Below are 24,903 nucleotides of genomic sequence, written 5' to 3' on the forward strand. Positions count from 1 at the left end.
ACCACTTGTTATGTAAGAAATCTTAATGCATTTTTATGTTTTGAACTTAAACATTTTATTTGTGATTTAGCTTTGGAGCAAATTTAACTAAGTTGTTCTCTATTTAGCCAAAATGTATCCTAATAGACTAGATCCATTTTTGACTGTAAAATGTCAAAGGAGGGATGTAGTGTAAGGAATCTTATAGTTTTATATTCCTGAAATAGAGATATAGCTTTAACTTATTTGCTAATATTATTTGTATTGATGCCTCATTCTTTTTCTGTTTGAATTATACAGATACTTTTATAACCTGAAGTCATCTACATTATTCAGCTTAAAATATCACTCACTTGTAGTTAATAGCCTGAGTCAGTTTAATATTGCTATCAAAAAGATAGTTATGTCAAAAGAAGAACATACAATTAGGTACACCAAGGCATAAAGAGTATATGAGAGCCAGATGAATTTATTGTCAAGTATTTTGTATTTGTAAAATTTTACATAAAAATGAGTTATATTTCCTGTTTTATATTGTAAAATTATATAATTTTTGATTCCCAATTATTGAAAGGTCTCATATTTTCAAGTCTTCAGAGATAAGCCCTAAAAATATAGCTCTTTATATAAATTACATAGTATCACTGAATTATTGTTGAAATTAAACTATTAACTACAAAAATAATAGTGTGTACATGCATAAACAGTTCTTTTCATGGAAAATTTGTAGTAGACATTTCAAGCATCATCAATTTTTCTTTTCTTAGCCCCTGTATTCTTAGAACTAGACTGTTGACGCATGTTTGCGAACTTCTGGAAGTTACCTGAATTTTTTTCTTCCCCTTTTTTATCAGCTTGTTCAGAATGGTAAGTTTCAGATGTCTCAACCTACAAAAAATAACAAAACAAGCACCCTGGTAAAAATTAGCTTTTCAGTTTCTCATGAGATTAATAATTTCAAAATATTCAAAATATTCCTTATGTATCTATTTTCACCTCCAAAATTCTACTCAGTCTGAGCCCTATCTTAAATAAAAGTGGCCATGTTGTCAGAAAACAAACCTAAAGAACACTGGTGGTGTCCTGAGACACAGTGGTTCTTGGCATGCTTTTGCAGGCTTGATAGTATTAGGTTTGTAACTCTGGAGTAGCATAGACAGATTTCCTAACCAGTGCTGATCACAACTAGTACCAGGAAGGAAGGGGTCCTCCTAAAATTAGACTTCAAAATGGAATTCTCATATTCCAAAGGTTGGAAACCCCTAGTCTATGTTAGGTAGTCGAAATTCTGCCATTTAATATTTCCACAGAAAACAGTTAGGCTCTCTCTCTTCCAAACTCAGAATCTAAGAAGAAAATGATTTCTCTCTTCTTAGGTTCACCAAAACCCAGAAGAGAAATGCAGAAAAGCATCCCATAGGTTTTCATATATTTTTAAATACATAAAAATGGAAAGTGATAGTTACCTTGAAATGGCTGAGTGTGTGCTTCTTTACTTGCATAGTAATAACATGTGCTTCACTGTTCAGAAGAGTAGCTTTAGGTCCTATTTTCAAGTATGAAATGGTAGCATAAGCTGTAAAGCTGTAGTCTTCTCTGCAGAAGATAAAGACCAACAATCAGAAAACTTTACAGGAGCACATAAAACAAACTGAAATTTTTAAAAGAAATAACTATAATTTTAAATTGCCACGAAATAATAAAAATGCTTGTAATTGTTATAAAAATACTTACATAGCATAATAGTACTATAAGAGCACAAATATAATCTTTATAAAAAGTAGTTTTGCACTTTTTTGACTTACTGTCAACTAAGGTTTGGGTTTACTGGCTCTATAGAATTTTTAGTTCACATTCAACTACAAAACCATTTATTCTGTTGTAATTAAAAAACAAAGATAACATGAAAGGACAAGAAATGGGTTTATATATACTTAAGATACTGCTGTAGAAGAAGGTGTGCAATGATTTTCTCCAGGTCTTCACGAGGATGTACGGGAGCAACCACACCTGCTACTCTGAGTTTTGCTGCACCCTTTCCCATCCAAGAATCAATCAGTTTCAGTGGAGTGAGTTTTTCATTCAGTTCTTCTGCCTGTTTCAGGATCTTAATTAGATCTCTACAGTACTCTGTTATATTCTTCTTTTCAAATGCTAAAATGAAAGAGACATGGTTACAGGTAATTGAGATTTAGAGAGGAAAGCGAGGATAGGTTATCTTAAGTGGTCAAACTGGTTTAAAAACTAGTTATCAGTGTGAGTCACCTGAAATATTAATATTTTTTAATGTGCTCTAAATTAAGATGAGGCTGTTCCTCAAGCCTCTATCACTAGACCAACACCTTGTGGAATTTATAGTGATGTAAAGAAAATAGCTTGGTTATCAGCAGGCTGGTGGGTACTCTAGAAAGCAAAAAGTATCCACCAGGCAGTTATTAAGAGGTATATGTTATAGGAGAGTCTGTTCTCCATACTTGTCTGTTTGGTGCTCATTAAGCCAATTTCTAAAAACTAATATGGGTTCCTACGACAAAAATGTCCTGGACACATACTGCCAACTGTTAAGAGGCTAGTCCTCTAAAATATCAGATTCTTGTTAACTTGGTCAGTCTAAGATAGTCATAATAATTCATAAATAACTTTCTTTAGCTGTAAAGTTAAAAGTGTAGTGACCTCCACCCAAGGCATCAGAACTCAACAAGGTTTTGTATAAAGAACTAGTTAGTCTAGCTTTTCAGGAACAACACATATATACATAATGAAAAAAAAAAAAAAACACTAACAACTTAGTGTTTTATTGAGTAATTAGTTCACCATTTCACTAAAATTTGTTTTGTACTATATTTTCTTCCCAATGACTATAAAGTGGTAGAGATTATCATAGGGTTAGCCCTTTCTTATATAATAGTATTTCTATTTAGAAGAATCAAATTTTTCCTTATTTTTTAAAAATTTCACATGTCCTATAATTGCTATACTGTGTGTATTCACCTATTTCAAGACATTATTTTTGAATCTGAAAAATTCCAGCCATATATTGTTTTATCTTTTAAATCCCCTTGGGGGTCTAATACTTCTCTCACATAATCCTAGCTGTATACATTAGCCTTAAAAACATACTTACAAATGTCTTTACAGCAGTTATCACACATTCTATTACATGCTTCTGAATCCCATACTTCATCGAAATGCTGAGCTATCAATACACGGCGACATCTTCAAACAAATTTAGAAATACAGATTATTAAATGATCTAATAAAGTTTTAAAAAATTCTTCCTTTAGGATCCTTTTTGATTCATAAGCATGGTGATTAGGAATCTGCACTGTCCTGAGATGTGCCTCCCTCTAAACCTTATTATGACTCTGGCACATATCCATCTTACATAAAGGGAAGAAAGGAATCACTACTTCAGTTACATATTCCACAGTTTCCTATTGCTACCATAATATTAGCACAATTTAGTGGCTTATAATAACAAATTTATTCTCCCATTTATACAAATTAGAAATCTATAATGGGTCTCACTGGATCAAAATGAAAGTGTCAACAGAGCTGCATTTCTTCTAGAAGCTCTAGGAGAGAACCTGTGTCCCTGCTTGTCCAGATTCTAGAGGCTGCCTGACCCCTTCCTTCCTCTATCTTCAAAGCCAGCAATAGTGGGTTGAGTCCTTCTCATATCACATCAATCTGACTTCTGTGCCTACCTCTTCCTCTTTGAAGGTCCCTTGCAATTGCACTGAGCCTACCCATAAAATCTAATCCCTATTTTAAAGTTAACTGATTAGCAACTTAAATTTCCCTTTGTCATGTGAGGGAGGACACCAGTTGCAGTAATTAGAATTCAGCCATCAATGAGGGACCATTTTGCCCACTATGTATTTTATGATTTTTTTTCATTATGTTCTTGAACTGTATAAGAAGTTACCCGTTTGATTTTGAGAGTCAGTATTTTAAAACTACTGGGAGAATGTTCTTGATAGAGAAGTAGTTATTTGTATTTTAAATTATCAGTATTTTTTCTAAACCCCAAAATACTTCATGGAAGTCTACTGGAACTTTAAAGAAATTTTCATTTCCTTATATCTCTTAGATTATTGTAGCATATATTTGAGAGAAAATGCTATCTTTTTTCCCTGTCAGATTATTGTTCACCATTTCAACATTTTTGAGCCCTTCTGTGATGAGCAGTAAAAAAGTACAAAGAGAATGAAGATCCAGAGGCCATCAGGAAACTATATGGTTTAACCAAATCTACCCTAAATAGATTTACATTTATTTCATAATGAGAAACATGACCCTGCCCTCAATTATTTCACTGGCACATTGGGTGGTAGAATGGCCTATGTTACTGAGCTTCACTCTCAAAATTCCTGTCATACACCTTTTCTTTTTTGGTTCAAGGGATTGAACCCAGGGGTGCTTAACCACCGAGCCACATCCCAGCCCTGTTTATTTTTTATGTTGCAACAGGGTCTCACTAAATTGCTCAGAACCTTGCTAAACTACTGAGGCTAGCTTTGAACCTTCATCCCTCCTGCTTCAGCTTCCTGAGCCACTGGGATTACAGGCATGCACCACCATGCCTAGCCATATACTTTTTCAAAACTATTACAGCATGCAGCTGTACACTGCTGCCAGAGGAAAAAAGCTTCAATTCCTTGTCAGTGTGTAGCAAAATCTTCAGTTAAACAATTAGTTTAGATAAAGCATCTTTTTTTGGATTAAGGAAGATAATTAGGAGGTTCATATGCTGGTTCCTGCCTTCAAACATCTGCTTTTATAGACTTGTACATGGGTGTTAACACCAATTTACTTATAAGTACTCAAATGAATACTGTACAATTTAATATCATGCTTGTCTTTAACAAGTTATAAAAAAGACTTACTTGCTTATGTTTTGGCAGTATGACACCATCTCATAAAGCTTCTGTTGTCCCACATTTTCCATGACCACCATCGAACTTATTCTGAATATATCTCCAAAGCCATAATACAAAATGCAGTCTGCTCTCATGTCATCTCGACCTGTGGTTTGAGAAATCTGTGAGATTGCAAGATTACTTATTTAAAAAACACAACATGCAAAAATGATATGTATGTAAAATTGGCTGGCAGAGTTTTAAACTACATCTAGAAATTTTAGAGATGTGAAGTTATTTTTAATAGCTACTCCCAAGTTTTTAAAAAATCACTAAAGACACGATCACCTCTATTAAGTTAAGAAACTTAGCTAGTGACCTACTTAGGAGGCAATGATGAGTATCAGATTACCTTGGTATACAAAATAAACAATTCATAATACCCCAATAGGCTATAAGTAACATTTCTTCCTATGAAAATAAGTATAAGTCTGCTAAAAAACTATTCTAAAGACCCAATAAAGAAGATTAAAAATACAGAATTATTAAACATCTATGATGTATATTCTAAAAAAGTCTTCCAAAAATAACTTCTGGATGTGAGTTCTACATACCTGCACGTCCACTCTCTTGGTAATAGTTCTCCATGGATTTGCTCATTGAATGATGAATAACAAACCTCACATCTGGTTTATCAATTCCCATTCCAAATGCAACTGTTGCCACTACTACCTAAAATGTTTTAACATTTCTATCAGTTTAGTTTATATATTTCAAGGTAAATTAGGCTTCTATTGAAAATACATTCTTAACCTGAAGTTCATTGGCTGACCATCTTGTGTGAACCTTGGTCTTATCTTCTGGTTCCATGTTGGCATGGTAAGAACCGGCATGAATTCCCAAATTCTGCAAACTAACTGTTACTTGTTCAGAGTCTTTCTGAGAAAAACAATATGTGATTCCTGTAGTAAAATATAAAATATGATCAGGTATTAGACATATGTGAATGGTACCTTCCTAAGAGACCATTTTCAACACACTCAATCTACTAATTAATACAATGCACAGAGAGAAAAAATTCCAAGGCCCTAAGAATGTATTGACTTTTGGGTATAATGCAAGATTTGATCACCAACTTGCTTTAAAGCAGAAATGAGTCCCCTGAGCTACCAGTTCTGGTTCCCATTACCTCTTTTCTCTCTCCACCCTTATCTCCTACTACACAGTATTTCTCAAATTGATGTCCCACAGCTCTACAACATGTTAGTAAGTGTGCTCTGTGTGTGTGTGGGGGGGGGGGGAGTTTCACATGCAAATGATTTTGGGGAACACTACATTCCACAAAGTTAAAATTAGGCTTCTCCACCTTCAGAGCTGGTCAGAGCTTCCAATGTACTTACATAACCCTCTTTAACTCTCCAAGAAGGATAAATAACCACAGTCTTTCTCTAACTTACTTTACCCTGGAACTTCTTTTACTCAGGACACCCATTACCATTTCCTGAAAATCTAGACAATGGTTTTATAATGTTCCTTTTACACAGACAATATCATTTGCCTAGTCATCAATCCTGGAATGCATATATACATACTCTCAATTTCATCTCTGCTTAAACTATTAAATATGTACTATTTATTTCTTCAATGTATCCTTTGCTGAAATATTGTATTTTATAACCCTTTAGACATCAGTGCTTAACCCTTTATTTTGTATATAGTACTTAATATCTAAAGTCTACGCCACTGAATTAATAGTCATTAGGCCCATTCTAAAGCAATTAAGTGTTAATAAGCATAAGTCAGGCAGTTCTGACTGATAACCTGTGACATAAACAAAGATCATAGCATGTTTCCAGGGTCACCAAATGAATTAATTTTATCACAACATTTTCAAGTATCTTCTGCCACATACTAATATATTTAGCAATTAATCAGCATAATTACTAGTGTACTATTACTTTTTGAAAGGTATTTTGCAGTCTCCAAAGTTGGTTTGCTTTTATATTACCTGACTGCCCTTTGTATCTCCCATTAATGAGCTTTACAATATCCTCAATAAAATCTTCAGTGTTTGAGGGCTTTTGCCGAACCTAGAAAAAAATTACCTTATTAAAAAGTTAATGAGTCAGTACCATCCAAGTAGCCATATGAAGTACAGTTCTTTCATGAGCATAGTAGTATTTTTTTTCCAGTACTCTTTTACTTGTTTCATAACCTATATGACATATCTGTCACCTCCCACACTTTCTTCTTGACTCTTACTTTTTAATTTGCCAGAGGTGAGGAGACAAAGAAGCAAAACATGAAGCCCTTTTTATTTTCTCATGCTACTTTTATGAAAACAAACCTTAATATAAATAACTATTCGGTTAAAACTCAGAAGAAAGATTAACTCTGTTCTTAAAAGGGTTAGAAGGGAAAGAGCAACTGGGTTATTTTCAAGTATATAGTAAATAAAATCTAAATGGGGACATGGGCAAATCTCTAAAAAAATATTTAATGTGTTCTAATTAGTTATACATGACAGTAAAATGCATTTATGCACTTTGATATGTTATACATAAATGGTATACAATTTCTCACCTCTCTGTACATGCTGTAGAATCACATTGGTCATGTAGTCATACGTGTACATAAGGTAATAATGTCTTTCATTCTACTGTCCTTTCTAACCCCATATCCCCTCCCCTCCCTTCACTCTCCTCTACCTAAAGTAATTCTATTCTTCCTTAGTGCCCACCCCTGTTTATTGTGAATTAGCATCCACATATCAAAGAAAACATCTGGCCTTTGGTTTTTTTGGGATTGCCTTATTTTGCTTAGCATGATATTCTCCAACTCTATCCATTTACCGGCAAATGCCATAATTTCATCCATCTTTAAAGCTGAATAATATTCCATTGAATATATATACCTCATTTTCTTGGAAAGCAGTATGGAGAGCCCTCAGAAAACTTGGAATGGAACCACCATTTGACCCAGCTATCCCACTCCTTGGTTTATACCTAAAGGACTTGAATTCAGCATTCTCTAATACTTTTATTGTTTAGTAATTAATTTTCATAAAGATGTAGGTCCATGGTCTCATTCCATCCTTTCTCTCCATCCTTGTACAAGAAAGAATGTACACAAACTTAACAAATAAAACTTATTTTATTTAAAAGGTAATATCACCCAAAAAGGCAGTGTCTTCTATTTAACCTAAAGAATTATGCAGCACCAGAGATAATATGAATAAGGCACCAATTAATGAATCTGTTTCTAATTATCTCCTGATATTAAAAACTTTTATATTTTTATACTGTTGCTCATGTAAATAAACACACACAATGAAAAAGTATCATTTATCTGCTATAATTCTTCACAAAAGTAATAAATTGACAAAACTTACAAACCTCATAGTAAAGATTTGGACGATTAAAAGAAGCTGTAAAAGTAAAACACTTTTCAACACACAAAATTTTCTGAGCATCTTTCAAAACATGATTTGTTGCAGTTGCAGTCAGCCCAATTAGTGATGTGTTAGGAAACTGCCGCTTCAAGATGCCAAGTGCCTTATAATCTGAAAAAGATAAAGTGACCCTCATTCTGTCCTCAGAGAATTAAATTACAACCTCAACTTTATGCAGCTAATCAGTGATTCATATAATTTATTTTGTAGCAAGCCATACAATAAATTTGCCACTGCCTACAATTCTTGAATAGGCAGGCTGTTTTACACTTTTCTTCAGAAACACTCTGTTTTGGACATAGGCAGAACTCTGTTGAAGAGAAGGAAACTAAAAATTCCACCACCTCTGCATTGATCTATACCTGCCAAACAATGGATTCATGGGACAGTGGGACTAGCCATAGTATTTTGATTCTGTTATGATCAACACAAGATAAAAGAAGCCGTTGATCAAAACCCTTCTACTGCCTACTATCATCCAAAAATGGCAAAAAACTTGGTGAGGGCACTGCTTTCAACAACCTATTTCAGCGAAACCATTCTGGACTCATATTTATCACACATATGTAAATCACTTCCTAAGAGAGCCTTCATTTCCCTCAGTACTCAAACTACTAGGAAGTAAAAAAGAAATGTGGTAGAAATAGATAGCTGCTAGGTAGAGGGTAGCTATGAACACATGGAGGAGTAGGCAACCTCTTGGGAAGTTGCGTACATTTCAAGGAGATAACATCTGAGTTGGGTCATGAAGAACAGGCAGAAGTGGTGTGCTTAGCAGGGAAGAACAACAGCAGCAAGCAGAGGACACGCATGTACACTGCAAACACACTGGCATGAAATCACTCAGCATGTTCAGGCAACAGCATTTCAGTGGGGCCAAATCATGGGGTGTTGTGCTGGATTCTGTTGTCCAATCTGTTAAGCAGGGTTTCTATGTTCCAGAATTCCTTCCATATGGGGCCAAATCATGGGGTGTTTGTGCTGGATTCTGTTGTCCAATCTATTAAGCAGGGTTTCTATGTTCCAGAATCTCTTCCATATGGAGTTCTAAGAGCTGACCCAAAAGAGGAACTTGTGCAAGACTTGGGAGATAGAAGTGAACCAGCTACAATTATTCCTTGAAAGTCTTTCCAGGCAGATAGGACCATGGATAGATGCAGAAGTGCCCAAAGAGTTTAAATAAGACTGTGTTTCCAAATTATTCTTTAGTAGCAATGCCAAGGATAGGCTAGAGTAGGGAAGACTTAAGAAAGGGAAACCAGTTAAAAAACGGCAGTAATAGGCCAGAAAACAAATAATAGAGAATATGAAATAAGCCATGACACTAAGGATAAATCAGAAAGAAAAAAAAAATACAAGACAAATACACCAACTCAAACCTCACAAATCCTTGTGACTATTAGGACATGGAGGTGGCAGAAGCTGGGGAAGGATAGGGGATGAGTCCTATGTTAATCAATTCATCAACAGATAAATGTTGGCCAAGAATATCTCCAAGACAAATACAGCTACAATTCAAGGAAAACCCCATACAATACAGAATAAAGCACTAAATATGCTATAATCAGAGTAATATTTACTCATAGTGATAAGCCCAGTAGAGCTGAAGCTTAAACAGTAAGGAATAAAAAATAGGAAATCAGGTAGACATAGGAACTAAATCACATATTGCCTACAGGCCCAAGTAAAGAACTTTGAATTTTATTCTAAGTACACAGAGAAGTTGCTGGGCAGTTTAGATGGGACGTAACATGATTTGATATATACCTGGGAAAGATCACTTTGGTTGCCATGTGGAGAATGAACTATACAAGGGTAAGTTTGGAATCAAGAGTTTCTCATGGAGCTGTCATAGCAACACGGCTGCCCCAAGAAACTGGTAGTCTGGGTAGATTCAAGGCATCTTTAAGTGAAAATGTCTTGGGGACCCCCAAAGAAGGACAAAGTTAAGTGTGCCATTGTTAGTGTATGCTGTTCAGAACAACATGGCTTTCCTAGCTCTTTGCAAATGGATGTAGCAATATACCAGGTCAACTACCACTTGAAGATTCCCTGTATTGCACTCTACCGACTGAGCTATCTCCCCAGCCCCGACTTTATGTACTGTTTTAATGTTAAACTGGACACTCAGAAAATTATACTGTATTTCAGTTTTTATGCTGTGTGGTGAATCATGCTTGTACAGTGGAAATCAGCCCAAGCTACAAAAGTTGTGGCAGAACAGAATCCACTATTAGGGTTTGGTGCAACAGCAATTGCTATATTGTGCACAGGATTTGCAAGAGTGTATTTTGAAAAAGTCTTAAAAGACTTAAAGACACTTCCCTTTGGGTGAGAAACATTCAAATGTATGTATCTATCGTGAATTGCTGTGACATTATTGGTGCTTACTTGTCAGATGAAGCTAAAATTAAAGAAAAAGGATTTTTCTATAGTTACGCATATTATGTCTGGTTTGTTATGTTTCTTGTAAGTGTTAGAGGCCTCTACACTTCTACTGTGGCCAAGTACACAGACAACATCATGAAAGGCTTTTCTGCAGCAGCAGCCATTACCCTTTCTACCACTGTTTCAATAATATTCTTTGGATTACGGATAACACTCACCTTCTTAAATGTGTTTCCATTTATCTCTATGGACTATCTAAACAAGACACTACATCCATCCAACAAGGAGAAACAGCTTCAAAGGAGAGAATCACTGGAGTGTGGTTTGAGTCTCAGGAAAAATTTCTACTAAGACTAAAACATTTGCATTGAACTAGAGCCTTAAGTCAATCTTCAAAGGTAACTTAAACAGATAACAAAATTAATGGTGGCATGAGAATCAAGAAGAAAGCTCTATGAGTGAACTGCTAATGCAGGCCTTTTCAGGGTCAAGTTGTATTGTTTTAGAATGAAGGAATTTTATTATTATATATATAAAGAATGTATATAAAGAGAATGGAGATGATATGGTATTAAAATCATGTGAAGCTACAATATTCAAGTAACAAGGTGTGGGACAATGTTCAAGAGTTACAGTGCCAGAGCCATTTTTGTACTAATTGTTCTCTTGTTCAGGTACAGGGGAGGATACCCCTTCCTTGTTCTCCAAATCATGTGTGATATTGTGACCCAGCAGTAGTAAAGACCTAGCTCTTTTCTTACAAAGGAAGCAAAAGCCAGATGGGCTAGTGCAGAAAGAAACTGAATGTGTAACTTCTCAAATAGAATCTATTTCATAACTCAGACAGTGATTTCTGGGTGGTGACTGAGTACTCCTTTAGTGCTGTGTTTGTGCCATTCATTATCTGGTTCATATTTCTTTGCTTTTAGATGATATACTTAAAAAAAAAAACTTCTCATGTCAATTTTATACTTTTTTAAAAATAAAGTATGGTTAAATGTTGGGCTCTCAAAAAAAGAAAAGACTGGACTCAAAGCTTAGTTAGGGAATTATTAGAGTAGACCAGTGGAAAGAAACTTAGTTGGACTTAAAAGATAGTAACACAAAGAAAAATAGACAAACTTGAAATTCATTTTAGAGGTAGAGCTAACAGGACATGGTAGATTAATCTGCAGAGATAAAATAAATAAAAGATGATATGTCATCATGAAGTTATTTATCTCCGCTCCAACCCTAGCCTTCCATACCTTTGTGATGCAGGGGTAAGAGCTGCACTCTACATGCTAGCTTTGCTAGGTGGTCCTGCAGAACTGACCACCAGCTGTTGGCTTCATGTGGGCTTGCTCATGTTCCATGAATGTCACCCCAGCAAAGCTGCATCACTGCAGCAGCGCTGTCTGTCCTCAGAGGCAGCTGAATATAGCTGGCAGTTCTTCCAACCTTTGAAGAAGCATCTTTATGAGTCGACTGTACCTCTGCCACTGCCAAAACTCCAGCACTAAGAAACCATGCCTCCTCAGAGGTCCGAGGGCCAATTCCACAAGGCCCCTCCTCTAAGTTTCTAAATTTTATTACTTACATACTTTTTTCCTGTTCTCTAGCCCTATGGATGATAGTTGCTTCTTTCAGTTTTTACCTCTATGATATACTAAAGTTCTTTATTTTTTTTTAATTATTTTTATTTTTACAGACTGCATTTTGATTCACTGTACACAAATAGGGTACAACTTTTCATTTCTATGGTTGTACATGATATAGATTCACACCATTCGTGTAATCATACGTGCACACAGGGTAATGATGTTTGTCTCGTTCCACTATCTTTCCTTCCCCAGCCCCCTCCCCTCTTTACTTTTTTGGTCATCTATTTAATCACCTTTTACCTAATTAATAATGCTTTATATAACATTTTCTGTGTTCAAATAACAAATGGTTTCTGTCTCCTGACTAGACTCTGAATGATCTACAGTCAGCCCTCTGTATCAGTGAATTCCATATCCAAACTAACTATAGATCAAAAATATTCGAGAAAACAATTGCATCTATATGAACTATGTACAGACCTTTTTCTTAACATTATTTCCTGAATAATAGAGTATAGCAATTATTTATAAAGCACATATATTCTCTTAGGTATTATAAATAGAGATGATCTAACGTATACAGGATGATGTATATAGTTTATATGCAAACACCATACTACTTTATATAAAGGACTTGAGTACTTGTGGATTTGGGAATCTGTGAGGATCCTGGAACTTCTGTAACTGCTGAAATTTTGCTTGAACAAGTGTGTGTCTGAATGAGTTTTTAAAAATGAAAAGACTGAAAGAGAAATTGTGTAGGAAGAGGGGGTGGAAGGGGCAAAGGAACCCAAGAGAGGAGAAAAAAATCCAAAGTTCTTGGTGAGGACATCTATAAGAACAAATAGTGATTCCCAGTTGCAAAATAGAAGGAAAATGAGCAATTCTTTGAAGTAGAATTTAGTGTTGGTCATCTAATTTATACACACATTTCTAGCAATTAGGAATATAAATTTGAAGTTTAAAAGTAAGATAATTAGATAGGGGAATAATTGATTACAGCATGGCAGCCAGTCTGTGAGACAATGTAAGTCATGATAATACAAATGCAACAGTAATCATCATAAGTGCTCACACTACTCAGGTTGAAATTATAGGGCAAAGGTCATAAATCAGATAGCTTCAGTTGCTGCCCAGATAAGAAGTATGCAGAGTAATGTGGTTAAGACAGCAAGATTCTCACCATTTGACCCAGTTATCCTGCTCCTCAATCTATACCCAAAGGACTTAAAAACAGAATACTACAGTGACTGAGCCACATCCATGTTTATAGCAGCTCAACTCACAATAGCCAAGCTATGGAAACAACCTAGATATTCCTTCAACAGATGAATGGATAAAGAAAATGTGAGACATATATGATGGAATATTATTTAGCCATAAAGAAGAATGAAATTATAGCATTTGCTGGTAAATGGACAGAACTGGAGAATATCATGCTAAGTGAAATAAGCCAGTCCCAAAAATCCAAAGGGTGAATGTTCTCTCTGATTTGTGGATGCTAACCCACAACAAGGGAGGGTGGAGAGGGCAAGAATAGAAATCCATTGGATTAGACAAAGGGAAGGAATGGGGAAGGGGAATAGGCAAAGACAGTATGTGATTGGTCATAACTTTCCTAGCCTTGCACAACCAGGGTAACTCCACATCATGTACAACCACAAAAATGGGAACCTAAATAGAATAAGTTATACTCTATGTATATATATTCTGCCAAAATATATTCTACTATCATATATAACTAAAAATAAAAAATAAATTTAAAAAAATTGAGACTCTGAAGAAGGAGCATTTCCACAATGTCAGGAGATGATATAGGTTGTCTAACCTAATGTGTCAGTTACCTGATAAACTGTTGGTGTGACAGTCTACTTACATGATCTGCTTTTATGTATTCTTTTTAAAAATCTTGGTACCATATAATTCAACTTTGCTCAAGTATTTAAGGATTCTATGACTTGAGTATAAGATTTTTATTTTATTGTTTAAAAATCTGAGTGGAGAAAAAGATAACAGTATGAAGAAGCAAAGATAATTCTTTTAATAAAGTATTTGTTTATGCTGTGCTTAAATACTGAGATTCTATACACTTATATATTCCCCATTTATAAAACTATGTGGCCTGTTAGCAGTTCTGCTCTTCCTCACTGATGTCATCTATCGTCTGCGTGCAGAAGTGACCACAGTGTGGTAACTTGTTATTGTTTCCAATTTTACCACATATTTCTCAATTAAAAAAATAAAGATAGCAGAGTTCTCAGTAAAAAGAAGAGTATATATCCTGCCTATGATATTTAAATCGAATTTTTTGAAAAAACAAAACAATGCCCAAAATAATTCAAAAGCCAGACAAGTCTTCATGCCACAAGTTCACTATCCCTGGAGAAATGTAAAAAAAAAAGGGAAAGAATTCTAGGGAACACTAATGTTTAAGGAGGGAACAAAGAACAAAGTGGATGAAAAAAAAAAGGAAGAAATCCAAGGGTGTGACATTACAGAAAACAAGGGAAGAGAAAGCAGCAAGGTCAGGGGGGAAGAGAAGGTGAATGCTAGTGAAGATAACTGGGAAGAGGAATGAAGACCAGGCCACTGGATTAAGCCACTGGAAGCAGTCAGCTGACCCAACTTAGTACAGTGGTGATTGATGGCACTGCATTCCTTTAACAAGGAATAAAGGTGAGAAATGGAGTCAAGTTTGATGGTGAAGGGAAGTGCAGAAATAGAACACACAAGGGGATAAGAAAGGTCAGCAGGGTGTTTTAGTTTCTGTCTTCGTTTTTAGGAAGGGGTCAGTGAGACTGCAAGTGCAGGGGTGAGGAACTTGGCAGAAAACGATCTTCAGGAAAGGATCAATGGGAGTGTCCACAGTTACTTTGTAAAAGTAATGGTCTTTTGTTTTGTTTTGTTTTTGCCTAAAAGATGAAAAGGAAATGATTACTAATGTTTGGAAGGAGGAGGAGACGTTCATATTTGACGGTACTTATTTTCTGGGAAGAAGGAGGTATCTGCTGGGTATGGGAAAGTTAGTGATAGGAAAAACTTGCTAGGTGCAATGTATAAAGGAGTTGAAATGGGCACAAATAGAAGGATAGCTAAGCATGATGAAAAGCTAAACTGAGGTGGATAGCAATGCAGCTATTTAATTTTTTTTCCTAACAATTTTTAGCAAACAAATAGCAGAAATAGGGTAAGCAGAAGTCTGCATGGAGCCAGCCATCTCCATCTGGCATGGGCCTGAAGCAGGTTGGTGAAATGGCTGGGCAATCCAGGGCAAACGCAAGAGGCAAGTGGCAAGAGGAATCTGAGTGGGGGAAAGTGTGAATGGAGAAATAAACGGGGATTGAAAGAGGGAACCAGGAATCCCTGAGTGTGAAAAACCTCAGAGGGAAGAGATTGAAGTCAGGGAGTAGAACTTTGAATTTAGTATTTTTTTGCATAGAACAATTCTGAGTAACTTACTTTAGGCTATGATTTCAGATTAGGTTGGTAGAGTGAAGATAAGGGTTACAAAAATATTTCATCAGACTTTGACAGTGAAAAGTTGGGTAGGGTGTTGAAGACACCCAAAATGATAACAAAAAAAGACAACTTAGAAGCAGATTTAAATTTTTCAGCAAATGTGAGGGAGTACCAGGAGATCATAAATACCATAGATATATATCATATTGACTAGTAAAAATATGTTTCAAAGGATAAAGACAATAGTACTAAATATTACCGTGGGAAATAAGGAGATTAAAGACTCTGCCTCTTGACCTCCTGACATTAAAGCAGGAGAAAATGAGTAATAACTATCTGACAGGATAATGTTATGGAAGAAGGGATTTTCACCATGTCAAGCTAAGTAAGTACATGGTTCATAATGCCAAGGGGTTTCAAGGTAAAACCTACATACCAGGTCTGAAATCATGTCCCCACTGACTACAGCAGTGAACTTCATCCACAGCAATTCGAGTAAATCTCCTTGCTTCATAGGCTTTCTCTAATCTTGACATAAACATTTTGCTTTTTGCAATTTTCTCCGGAGTCACATAAATTAGCTTTAACTTGGAGTTTTTATTTACCATTTCAGCATGAACCCATTTCACATGCTCCTATTAAAAGGCAAAATAGGCACAATTATAGTAGAATTAAGTTAACAGACTGCAATACTAACTGGAAAATGAAGACATTCATCACTCAAAAGCAACAGCCTGGGGCTTTTCTAGAAGCAGATGTTTGGTTCATTAAAATTGAAACCACATCCCTATACTAAATCATGGCAGCTGTGCAAACAGCATTCCAGTGACTTACTTACATCCACATTGTTGAGAGTAAAAGAAGAATCTCACTTGACCAAAAAAAAAAAAGAGTGAAAACACATATAAAGGATTCCCAAATAAAGAACATTTATTCTATAATCCCAGCTACTCCAGAGGTTGAGGCAGGAGGACCACAAATTTTATGCCAGCCTGGGTGATTTAGCAAGATTCTGTTTCAAAATAAAAAGGGCTGGGGATGTACTCAGTGATACAGTGCTTACCTAGCATGAATGAGGCCCTGGGTTTAATACTCAGTATTTGAAAAATAACAAAACAAAACAAAACAAAACGGCACTTATTCTATGAAGGTATGATTCTAAATTGTTCATAATACATTCAGAAATGTGAGTCAAGTGCAACAGCTGCAATTATAAACATGGGTTTTATTAATCTTAACATCATTCATAATCACTTTACATATCTGTGAACAAAGTTTATTGATTACTTTTGTGAGACTATTAAATCACTTTGAGCTCTTTATTTAAATACACAGACCATTGGGTTTTACATACCATTAATCATTAAATTACGGTTTTCTAAAATAAAAAATATAAATAATAAAAATAAAATTTGAAAGGTAAGTTATTAGTATTAGTGTTCTGATATTATTTTATATATTATTTAGCACATTAGAGTTTTTTTTTCCTTCTAACCTAATAAAATAATTTTTAACAGATGATAAATGGGATAGGAAGAGATGGTCAAAACTGCTTTCTTTGTCCCAGCAAAGAAGTAGTTTGTTATCTCCTGCAGTTACCCTAGGATGTGTGTTCTCTTTTTCTAATCCTTCCAACTTTTCAAGCAACAGTGATATGGCATGACCTCATAATTTTCTGCAATTTTCTAGACTACTTCCTATTACTAATATTTTCTTTTTCAATTAAAAATTCCTAAGTTTATAGTGATACTTGGGGATGAAAAATGAAAAAACTTATTGACAAGCTGTGCAGCATGCTAGAAAATCAACTCTGCAAATTGGCAATGAAAGAAAACAAGCATTTTCATCCTGCAAAGAGTTAATGAGGAAAAAGTTCTCCTTTATACAAAAATTCTAGTTAATATATGAACAAGAAGTGGTAAAAATAAATACCACCATTATGTAACTCCTTGATGAAATAAGCACTCCCCGTGTGGCGACAATCATCAGTGGCTGCTAGAATCATTAGACAAAAGCTAAAAATGACAGATCAGGAAGATATACTTGAACATACTGATCAAGCTTAGCCTCCCCAAAGATAACTGGGTATTATGGTTACCTCCAGAGTGATATTATAGGAAAGCATACACTTCCCTAAAACAAGTTCAATATAATCAAGCTAATCATGTTTTTAGATCTAACTAAAAGAAACAAGTTAAAGACATCACAAACAGGTAACCAGGAAAATCCAGAATGTAGAAAGCTACAGGCAAATTAATCTGATTTTTCAACTACCTAAATAATTTGCCTAAGGAACCAAAAAGGAGATAAGGGAAATCTTATATATCAACCAAATATAATACAAGAATGTTATATGAGCCATGAATTTTTTTAATGAAATATAATGAAACAATTGATTATTTTTAGTTGATGTTTTAAGGAACTGATAGCAATTTTTTTCCCAGGGGAAAGCATAAAGACAGTCCCCCACAACCACAAATTCTGCAGTCATGTTTCTCACATTTGGGGAAATCACAGGGGTCAGCACATCCAGAGTACAATGCACAGGCCTCGCCCTTAGGAAACCACCTTAGTGACCATGCTATCTCCCCTGCCAGGTAAATATCCTCAGGCCTTTTTATTTTTTATTTGGAGACAGTCTCTCTAAATTGTGTAGGGCCTAGCTAAGTTGCTGAGGCTGGCTTGGAACTTGCGATCTTCCTGCCTCAGACTCCCAAGATACTGGGATTATAGGCATCACCAAGCCCAGCTTGAATATGAAGCTTTTAGATATGAAGGCAGCATTGCACTTATATTTTTTTAAAGTTAGAGATATATGTTGAAGAATTTACAACTAAAATATGACCAGGCATGGAACTACCATATGACTAAGCTGTATACCATACTCCTCAGTATTTTCCCAAAAGAATTAAAGTCATCATATTTTAATGTATATGATCTAACATACCCACATTTGTAGGCAGCACAATTCACGACAGCCAAACTATGGAACAAGCCTAGGTGTACAGCAACATATGAATGGATAAAGAAAATGTGGTATAATATAAATGGTAGTAATGTATATATGGCCATTTTTATACTATTCTATTTTTATATACGTTTGAAGATTTCAACAATATGCTTTTAAAAAAAGAACAACAGGGAAATAAAGTCTAACACTTCCATGACTTAGGCACATAATAAACTATGTGCTTTTTTCCCTGTTTAAAAAAAAAGTTGGGAAATGCTCTCTTCTATAGATGAGGGCAAGACAGTACATTCCCAAACCTCCCCACCAAAAAATGCCACAGGTACTCTGTTGTCTTTTTGTTAACTTTTTTTTTTTTATTTAACTAGATTGCATAATTAGAAATTTTTTCCTATTTTAAAAATAGATAATATAAAAATACATCAGCAAATGTCTCCTATAAAGTACCAGATAGTAAATATTATGGTCACTACCACTATTCCACTCTGCCATTATAGTGTGAAAGCAGCCATACACAATATGAGAATGGTTGTGCTCTAATAAAACTTTATATATGAATGCTGAAATGTGAATTTTATATAATTTTTATATAATTCACATTTCACAAAATACCATTCTTTTTGATGTTGTTTTTAACCATTTAAGGATATAAAAACATGCAAGGCCCTGGGTTCCATCCCCAGTACTTAAAAAAAATAAAATAAAACAAAATATAAAAAGCATTCTTAGCTCAAGGGACATACGAAAATAGGCTGTGGGCCAGAACTGTCATTTGTATCTCCCGATATAAATAGTTAACACTTTACAGTTTTATAGGCAATTCAACTATAGCCAAGACTCCTACTTTATTGAAGAATTAAAAAAGAAAGCCACAGAATTCATACCTTAGAACTAGAGGCATTTAACATGGTAGCTGAAATTCCTAATCCTTTTAAAACCATTAGTTGGTCTTCCATAAGAGAGATCAATGGGCAAATCACAAGTGTAAATCCTAAAAGAGAAAAAAAACTTTAAATTTTACACCACCACCAGAATGAGCTGCAACCACTCACATTCTTCAATGCAGCTTTAGCAATATCCTGCCTATTTCTTACCCTCATTAATAAACTGAAGATAGATATGAGTAATTGACCAAACAAGGTGAGGATAAGGCAAGTAAGCAAATATAAGACAGAAACTTCTATCCTCATTCGGTCCTATAAAAAGTTTTAACGTTTTGAATGTTTAATTACTTTCATTTTAAACAGTGTTAGTAATCTCAATAAAATAATATAAATTAGGTCAAATTCTAAACAGTGATATCAGGGGAAAATTATTCCACAGTTTTCCAAAAGAAAACAGTAGTCTACATAATTAAGAATGAGAGCTGCATGAGTATTCTACTTTTTGCCCCAGATTAATTTATTCTGAGTAGGAATCAGTGAATTGTGTATTGACTGAATAAAGTTCTAATAATACTCTCCTTCTCTCCTATAACTGAAATTGTTTATAAGAGCAATTCTACATTTTTTTTAATTATATGATTTAATATTTCTGCAGTTTATTTGCTACTATAATCTCTGGCAGAGGGTAGACAGACATGCTTAAAAATACATACTTAAATTATAATTTTTATCAGGGATTTTGCCCTCTCAATTATTTCCTGTACTTCTCCCCCAATACTGGCATCTACTCATTACATTTAACCATGGTTAAGTCTCTCTCATCTTCCCAAATCCGAGATACCTGCTAGGGTCTGAATGTTGGTGTCCTCCCAAAATTCTTATGTCAGAATCTAATACCCAGTATGACAGTACTAAAAGGCAAGGCCTTTAAGAAGTCCTTAAGTCATGAAGGCACAGTAGGATTAGTGTCCTTATAGAAGAGGATGAAGGACACGTCCCTGCCCCTTTCTGTTGTGTGAAAATGCTGCAAGGAGGTGCCATCTGTGAGGAACAGGCACTCACTTGACACCAAATTTGCTGTTACTTTAATCTTAGACTTCCCAGCCTCCAGAACAGTGTGCAAAAAATCCTTCTATTATTTATAAATCACCCTTTCTCTTCTTTCTTTCATAGATATTCTTTTCCAAACAGTGTTCCACATTCACCAGTCCTACCCACTCAACTCCTACCGACTTCTAAGTCATTGCTATTTGGTTTCCAATGAACCGTCTTGCTGAAATTGCTCTAGCAAAGGTAAAAAATGAGTCCCTTGTCACTAAACCAAGAGGAACTTTTAAGTCCTTATTTTATTTGACCTCTTGCCAACAGATATCACTATTGATCCTCCCTCTTTAAAACGCTCCCTTCCCAAGGCTTCTAATGATACCACACTCTCTCAGTTATCCTCTTACAATTTGCTCAACCTTCTCAGCCTTCCCTGCAAACCCTTTCTTCTCCATTTACCCCTCAACACTTACCACTCAGATGTCTGTTTCAAGGCCCTCTTTTCATGTTGCCCTGGATCACTCCCATGGCTTCAGTGGCCATCTCTACATTGACAGCCTGCAACTAATCTAACTCAGATCTCCCACACTCAAGCTTTAGACCCCAAATCCTACCGCCCAGATGTCTTAGAGGTCATAAATTCAACATGTCCCAAATTGAATTCATTATATTTTCTCTCCATTTCCAAATAAGTTCTTTCTCCAGTATAACCTATTTCAGTGAACGATCTCTATTAATACAAAGAAAAACAAAAAAAGAACTTGATTTTTATATGTTTGATCAGAAATAAATTTTTAAAAGAAGTGAAATACATAAAGAGAAACAATTTCAACTTAAAGTTCATTCTTAGTAATACACACCATCTGAACATAATGCTGGTAACTGGTAGCATAAACTTTTTCCACCTCCTGTAGGCATAACAAGAAATACCTCCTTTCCAGCCATTGTTACATTAATAGTTTCAAGCTGAAGTGGTCTGAACTTCTGCAGTTTAAAGACATTTTGCAGAACATCCTTAACTTTACCAGACCATGGAAAATCTAGAAAGAGAAAAAGAAGCTAAAATACTAGAACTATTAGGTTATACACGAGACATAAATGTAAATGACTGCTTTTATAACATACAAGAATCAGAAAAACATAACACTTTTAATACTTATGAACCATTAAATTTTTATAATAATAATTTGGGATTAGTGTAACTCAGTAATCTAAGCAAAGCAAAAACAAATTAAATAAGAAGCAGTATATCAGAAAAAAAAAAAACATAAACATGTACCAGTTGAGAATGAAACCACATAGAAGAGGAAGGTCTTCAACCAGGTATTTGAAAAACTCTCTGAATATGGATCAAGAAATATACAATATCATAAAAAACTCAAATACAATGAACAAAGTTAACAATTATCTGGCGTTTTTGGTGTAAATAACTTGTGTTTAAAAGTCAAACACTAGAAAACAGTCTCCACAAAAGTGCTGCAATTCCTTCTAGAGTTATTCAACTATAATTAACAATAAACATGATGCTTCATTCAAGATTTTAAATCAATGGTTTGTTCACCATGGCAGGAAAATAAACTTTGGCAAGAAGTATGCATGACTTTTTTAAAAATTATTTTCTCTCTTTTTTTTTTTAGTTGAAATTTAGAAAATTTGGCTGCAGGGGTGCAGGCCTATAACCCCAACTACCCGGAAGGTTGAAGCAGGAGGATACTAAGTTCGAGGCCAGCCTAGGCAACTTAACAAGACCCTGTATAAAAATAAGAAATAAAAAAGACAGGAATGTAGCTCAGTAGTAGAATATCCTTGGGTTCAATCTCCAGTACCTCTGAAAAAAATACTAGAAAATTTATTTGAAGTAAATATCTTATTTTTCAAGCACTAGTCAATGTTAAAGAACAATATGTGGGGGAAAAAAGTCATAATAAAAGTTTAATTTAAAAAGATTATAGAACATGGATAGAGAATGGTTCCATTGTACTGAATGAAGAGCCAGTCTCACCTCTCAAACTACTACTGGAAAGCACTGACCCATGCAGAATGACTTAATTTTACAGAAATGAAAAGAAATAATACTAGCATAGAAAAATGGAAAAATTAGACCTTCTTTATTCCAAGCAGCAGGTGAAGAATCACACTCATTGCTTGCCCCAGCATCAGAATCCTCTAAACACTGCTTTATTTTCTTTGTTAGGACAGATTTTTTCTGAAGGAGCTCTTGTTGCCTTTCCATGAGTTCTTGAATTTGCATGTCTACTGCATGTAGCTCATTGGTTACAGAATCCAATTCCTCGGTTAGTGCTATGGGGAAGGGAGGAGAAACAATGACTAAACAGTTAATAACAATTTCCCCTTTCCCTATTGGCTTCTGGATGTTCCTTATCGTCTATGTTACAGACAAACTTAAACTAGTATAGCAGAGCAGTCAAGATGACATGTTTCAGAGTCAGAGACCTGGGTTCAATCTCAGGTCCTCTCACCTGAGCGATCTTATGTGCACCTCAATTTCCTCTTCTATAAAAATATGGGCGTACCTAATTTTCGTATTGTTAAAAAGAATTAAGAGAAATAACAATGAACTTTCTTAGCACAGTACCTAAATATACAGTTAAATATTTAAAATTGGTAAGTTATTATCATTTTTATTACTGTACAGAGAAAGTAGTCCAAGAAATCTCCTAAATCATCTAAAGAAAGTGATCAGTTGGGCACAGTAATGCACACCTACAATCCCAGCCATTCAGGAGGCTGTGGATTCCAAGTTCAAGTCCAGGCTAAGTGACTTCATAAGCACCTGTCTCAAAATAAAAAATAAAAAGGACTGGGATGTAGCTCAATGGTAAAGTGGTAAAGCATCCCTGGGTTCAATCTCCAGTACCAAAAAAGAAAAAAGAAAAGAAAAGGAGAAGAAGGGAAAAAAAAGAACCGGACAGTGAAGCAAAATAAAGGTAATTACTTAGCTATTACTTCATAAAAACGTTCATATTGATATGATAACAAGATAACAAGATAAGAAGAGGTTACTAATTTTAAACAGGATGCAACAAAAATATTCAACAAAAATAAAAATCAAGAGTTCTATTGGAATTGGCACTACAACTCCTTTGTAACTAATTTATAATTACATATTATGTAGTCAATGTATGATTTTTACCAGTCCAAGCATTAAGGTCAAAGTGAGATTCTTTTTGACACCACCTAACAGAAGTCAGACATTTTTTTTTATTGATTTTTCCCAATTGGATTTTTTAAAATTCATTTTTATTGTAAACAAATGGGATACATCTTGTTCCTCTGTTTGTACATGAAGTAGAGGCATATCATACATTTACCTAGGGTAATAGTTTTTGCTTCATTCTGTTATTATTCCCCCCCCACCCCTCCCACCCCTCTTATCCTTCTATACAGTCCCTCCTTCCTCCATTCTTACCCCCCTCCCACCCCCCCCATTATGTGTCACCATCCGCTTATCAGCGAGATCATTTGTCCTTTGGGTTTTTGAGACTGGCTTATCTCACTTTGCATGATATTCTACAATTTCATCCATTTGCCTGCAAATGCCGTAATTTTATTATTTTTTATGGCTGAGTAATATTTCATTGTGTGTGTGTGTGTGTGTGTGTGTGTGTGTGTATATATACACACAATATATATATACAATATACAATATATATATCTCTCACAGTTTCTTTATCCATTCATCAATTGAAGGGCATCTAGGTTGGTTCCACAATCTGGCTATTGTGAATTGAGTGGCTATGAACATTGTTGTGGCTGTATCTCTGCAGTATGCTGATTTTAAGTCCTTTGGGTATAGGCCAAGGAGTGGGATAGCTGGGTCAAATGGTGGGTCCATTCCAAGTATTCTAAGGAATCTCCACACTGCTTTCCAGAGTGAGAAGCCAGACAAATTTTAAAGATTGTTTTCCAAAATATTTGCCTGAATTAATTAATGAAGAGTTTCAATGCCTCCTCATGAGAGGAAATCTGAGGGTTCTAATTGAAAATAGAATGTTAGGGTAGCTTTGTATTATAAGAACTGCCTGAATTCCCTTCCCTACATGATTTGTGCCTTAGATCTAGCCGCAAGTGAACTCTGCAGGAGATCTGAAAGGTGCAAGTCAAACAGCAACCAAGTCTATACTAGTATAACTGGCACACAGTCAGGAGCTACTGCAGCTCACTCTTGTCAGGAATCTGCTGGCTCACCTTGTTACCATGGGGCAGAAGCTGGTTCCTCCAGCTCCCGCTAAATCTCCCTATTACAGCAGGTTGGCCTGCAGCT

At 35.2% G+C, this 24,903-nt stretch overlaps 1 protein-coding gene and 1 pseudogene across 3 annotated transcripts in view; one reads left to right on the forward strand and one right to left on the reverse strand.

Annotated features, from left to right (window-relative positions):
• Positions 1-425: 425 nt before the first annotated feature.
• RECQL (RecQ like helicase) overlaps positions 426-24,903 on the reverse strand; it is a 36,362-nt gene continuing 11,884 nt past the window's right edge. For both annotated transcript variants that reach the window (XM_079141501.1, XM_079141502.1), the window contains exons 3-15: positions 22,722-22,919; positions 21,479-21,658; positions 19,575-19,681; positions 16,159-16,357; positions 8,237-8,403; positions 6,850-6,931; positions 5,655-5,803; positions 5,456-5,573; positions 4,869-5,007; positions 3,104-3,195; positions 1,914-2,133; positions 1,446-1,575; positions 426-867 (exon numbers count right to left, since the gene is read on the reverse strand). In XM_079141501.1, the coding sequence (XP_078997627.1) occupies positions 718-867; positions 1,446-1,575; positions 1,914-2,133; positions 3,104-3,195; positions 4,869-5,007; positions 5,456-5,573; positions 5,655-5,803; positions 6,850-6,931; positions 8,237-8,403; positions 16,159-16,357; positions 19,575-19,681; positions 21,479-21,658; positions 22,722-22,919 (1,931 nt within the window). In that variant the 3' untranslated portion in view covers positions 426-717. The remainder of the gene's footprint in view (positions 868-1,445; positions 1,576-1,913; positions 2,134-3,103; positions 3,196-4,868; positions 5,008-5,455; positions 5,574-5,654; positions 5,804-6,849; positions 6,932-8,236; positions 8,404-16,158; positions 16,358-19,574; positions 19,682-21,478; positions 21,659-22,721; positions 22,920-24,903) is intronic.
• On the forward strand, positions 8,421-11,891 carry LOC306662017 (CMP-sialic acid transporter-like; annotated as a pseudogene). The gene has a single exon. The product of its transcript is annotated as a CMP-sialic acid transporter-like (transcript).

The sequence above is a fragment of the Sciurus vulgaris genome (assembly GCF_902686455.1).
Source record: "Sciurus vulgaris genome assembly, chromosome: 5".
In the NCBI taxonomy this organism is placed as follows: Eukaryota; Metazoa; Chordata; class Mammalia; order Rodentia; family Sciuridae; genus Sciurus; species Sciurus vulgaris.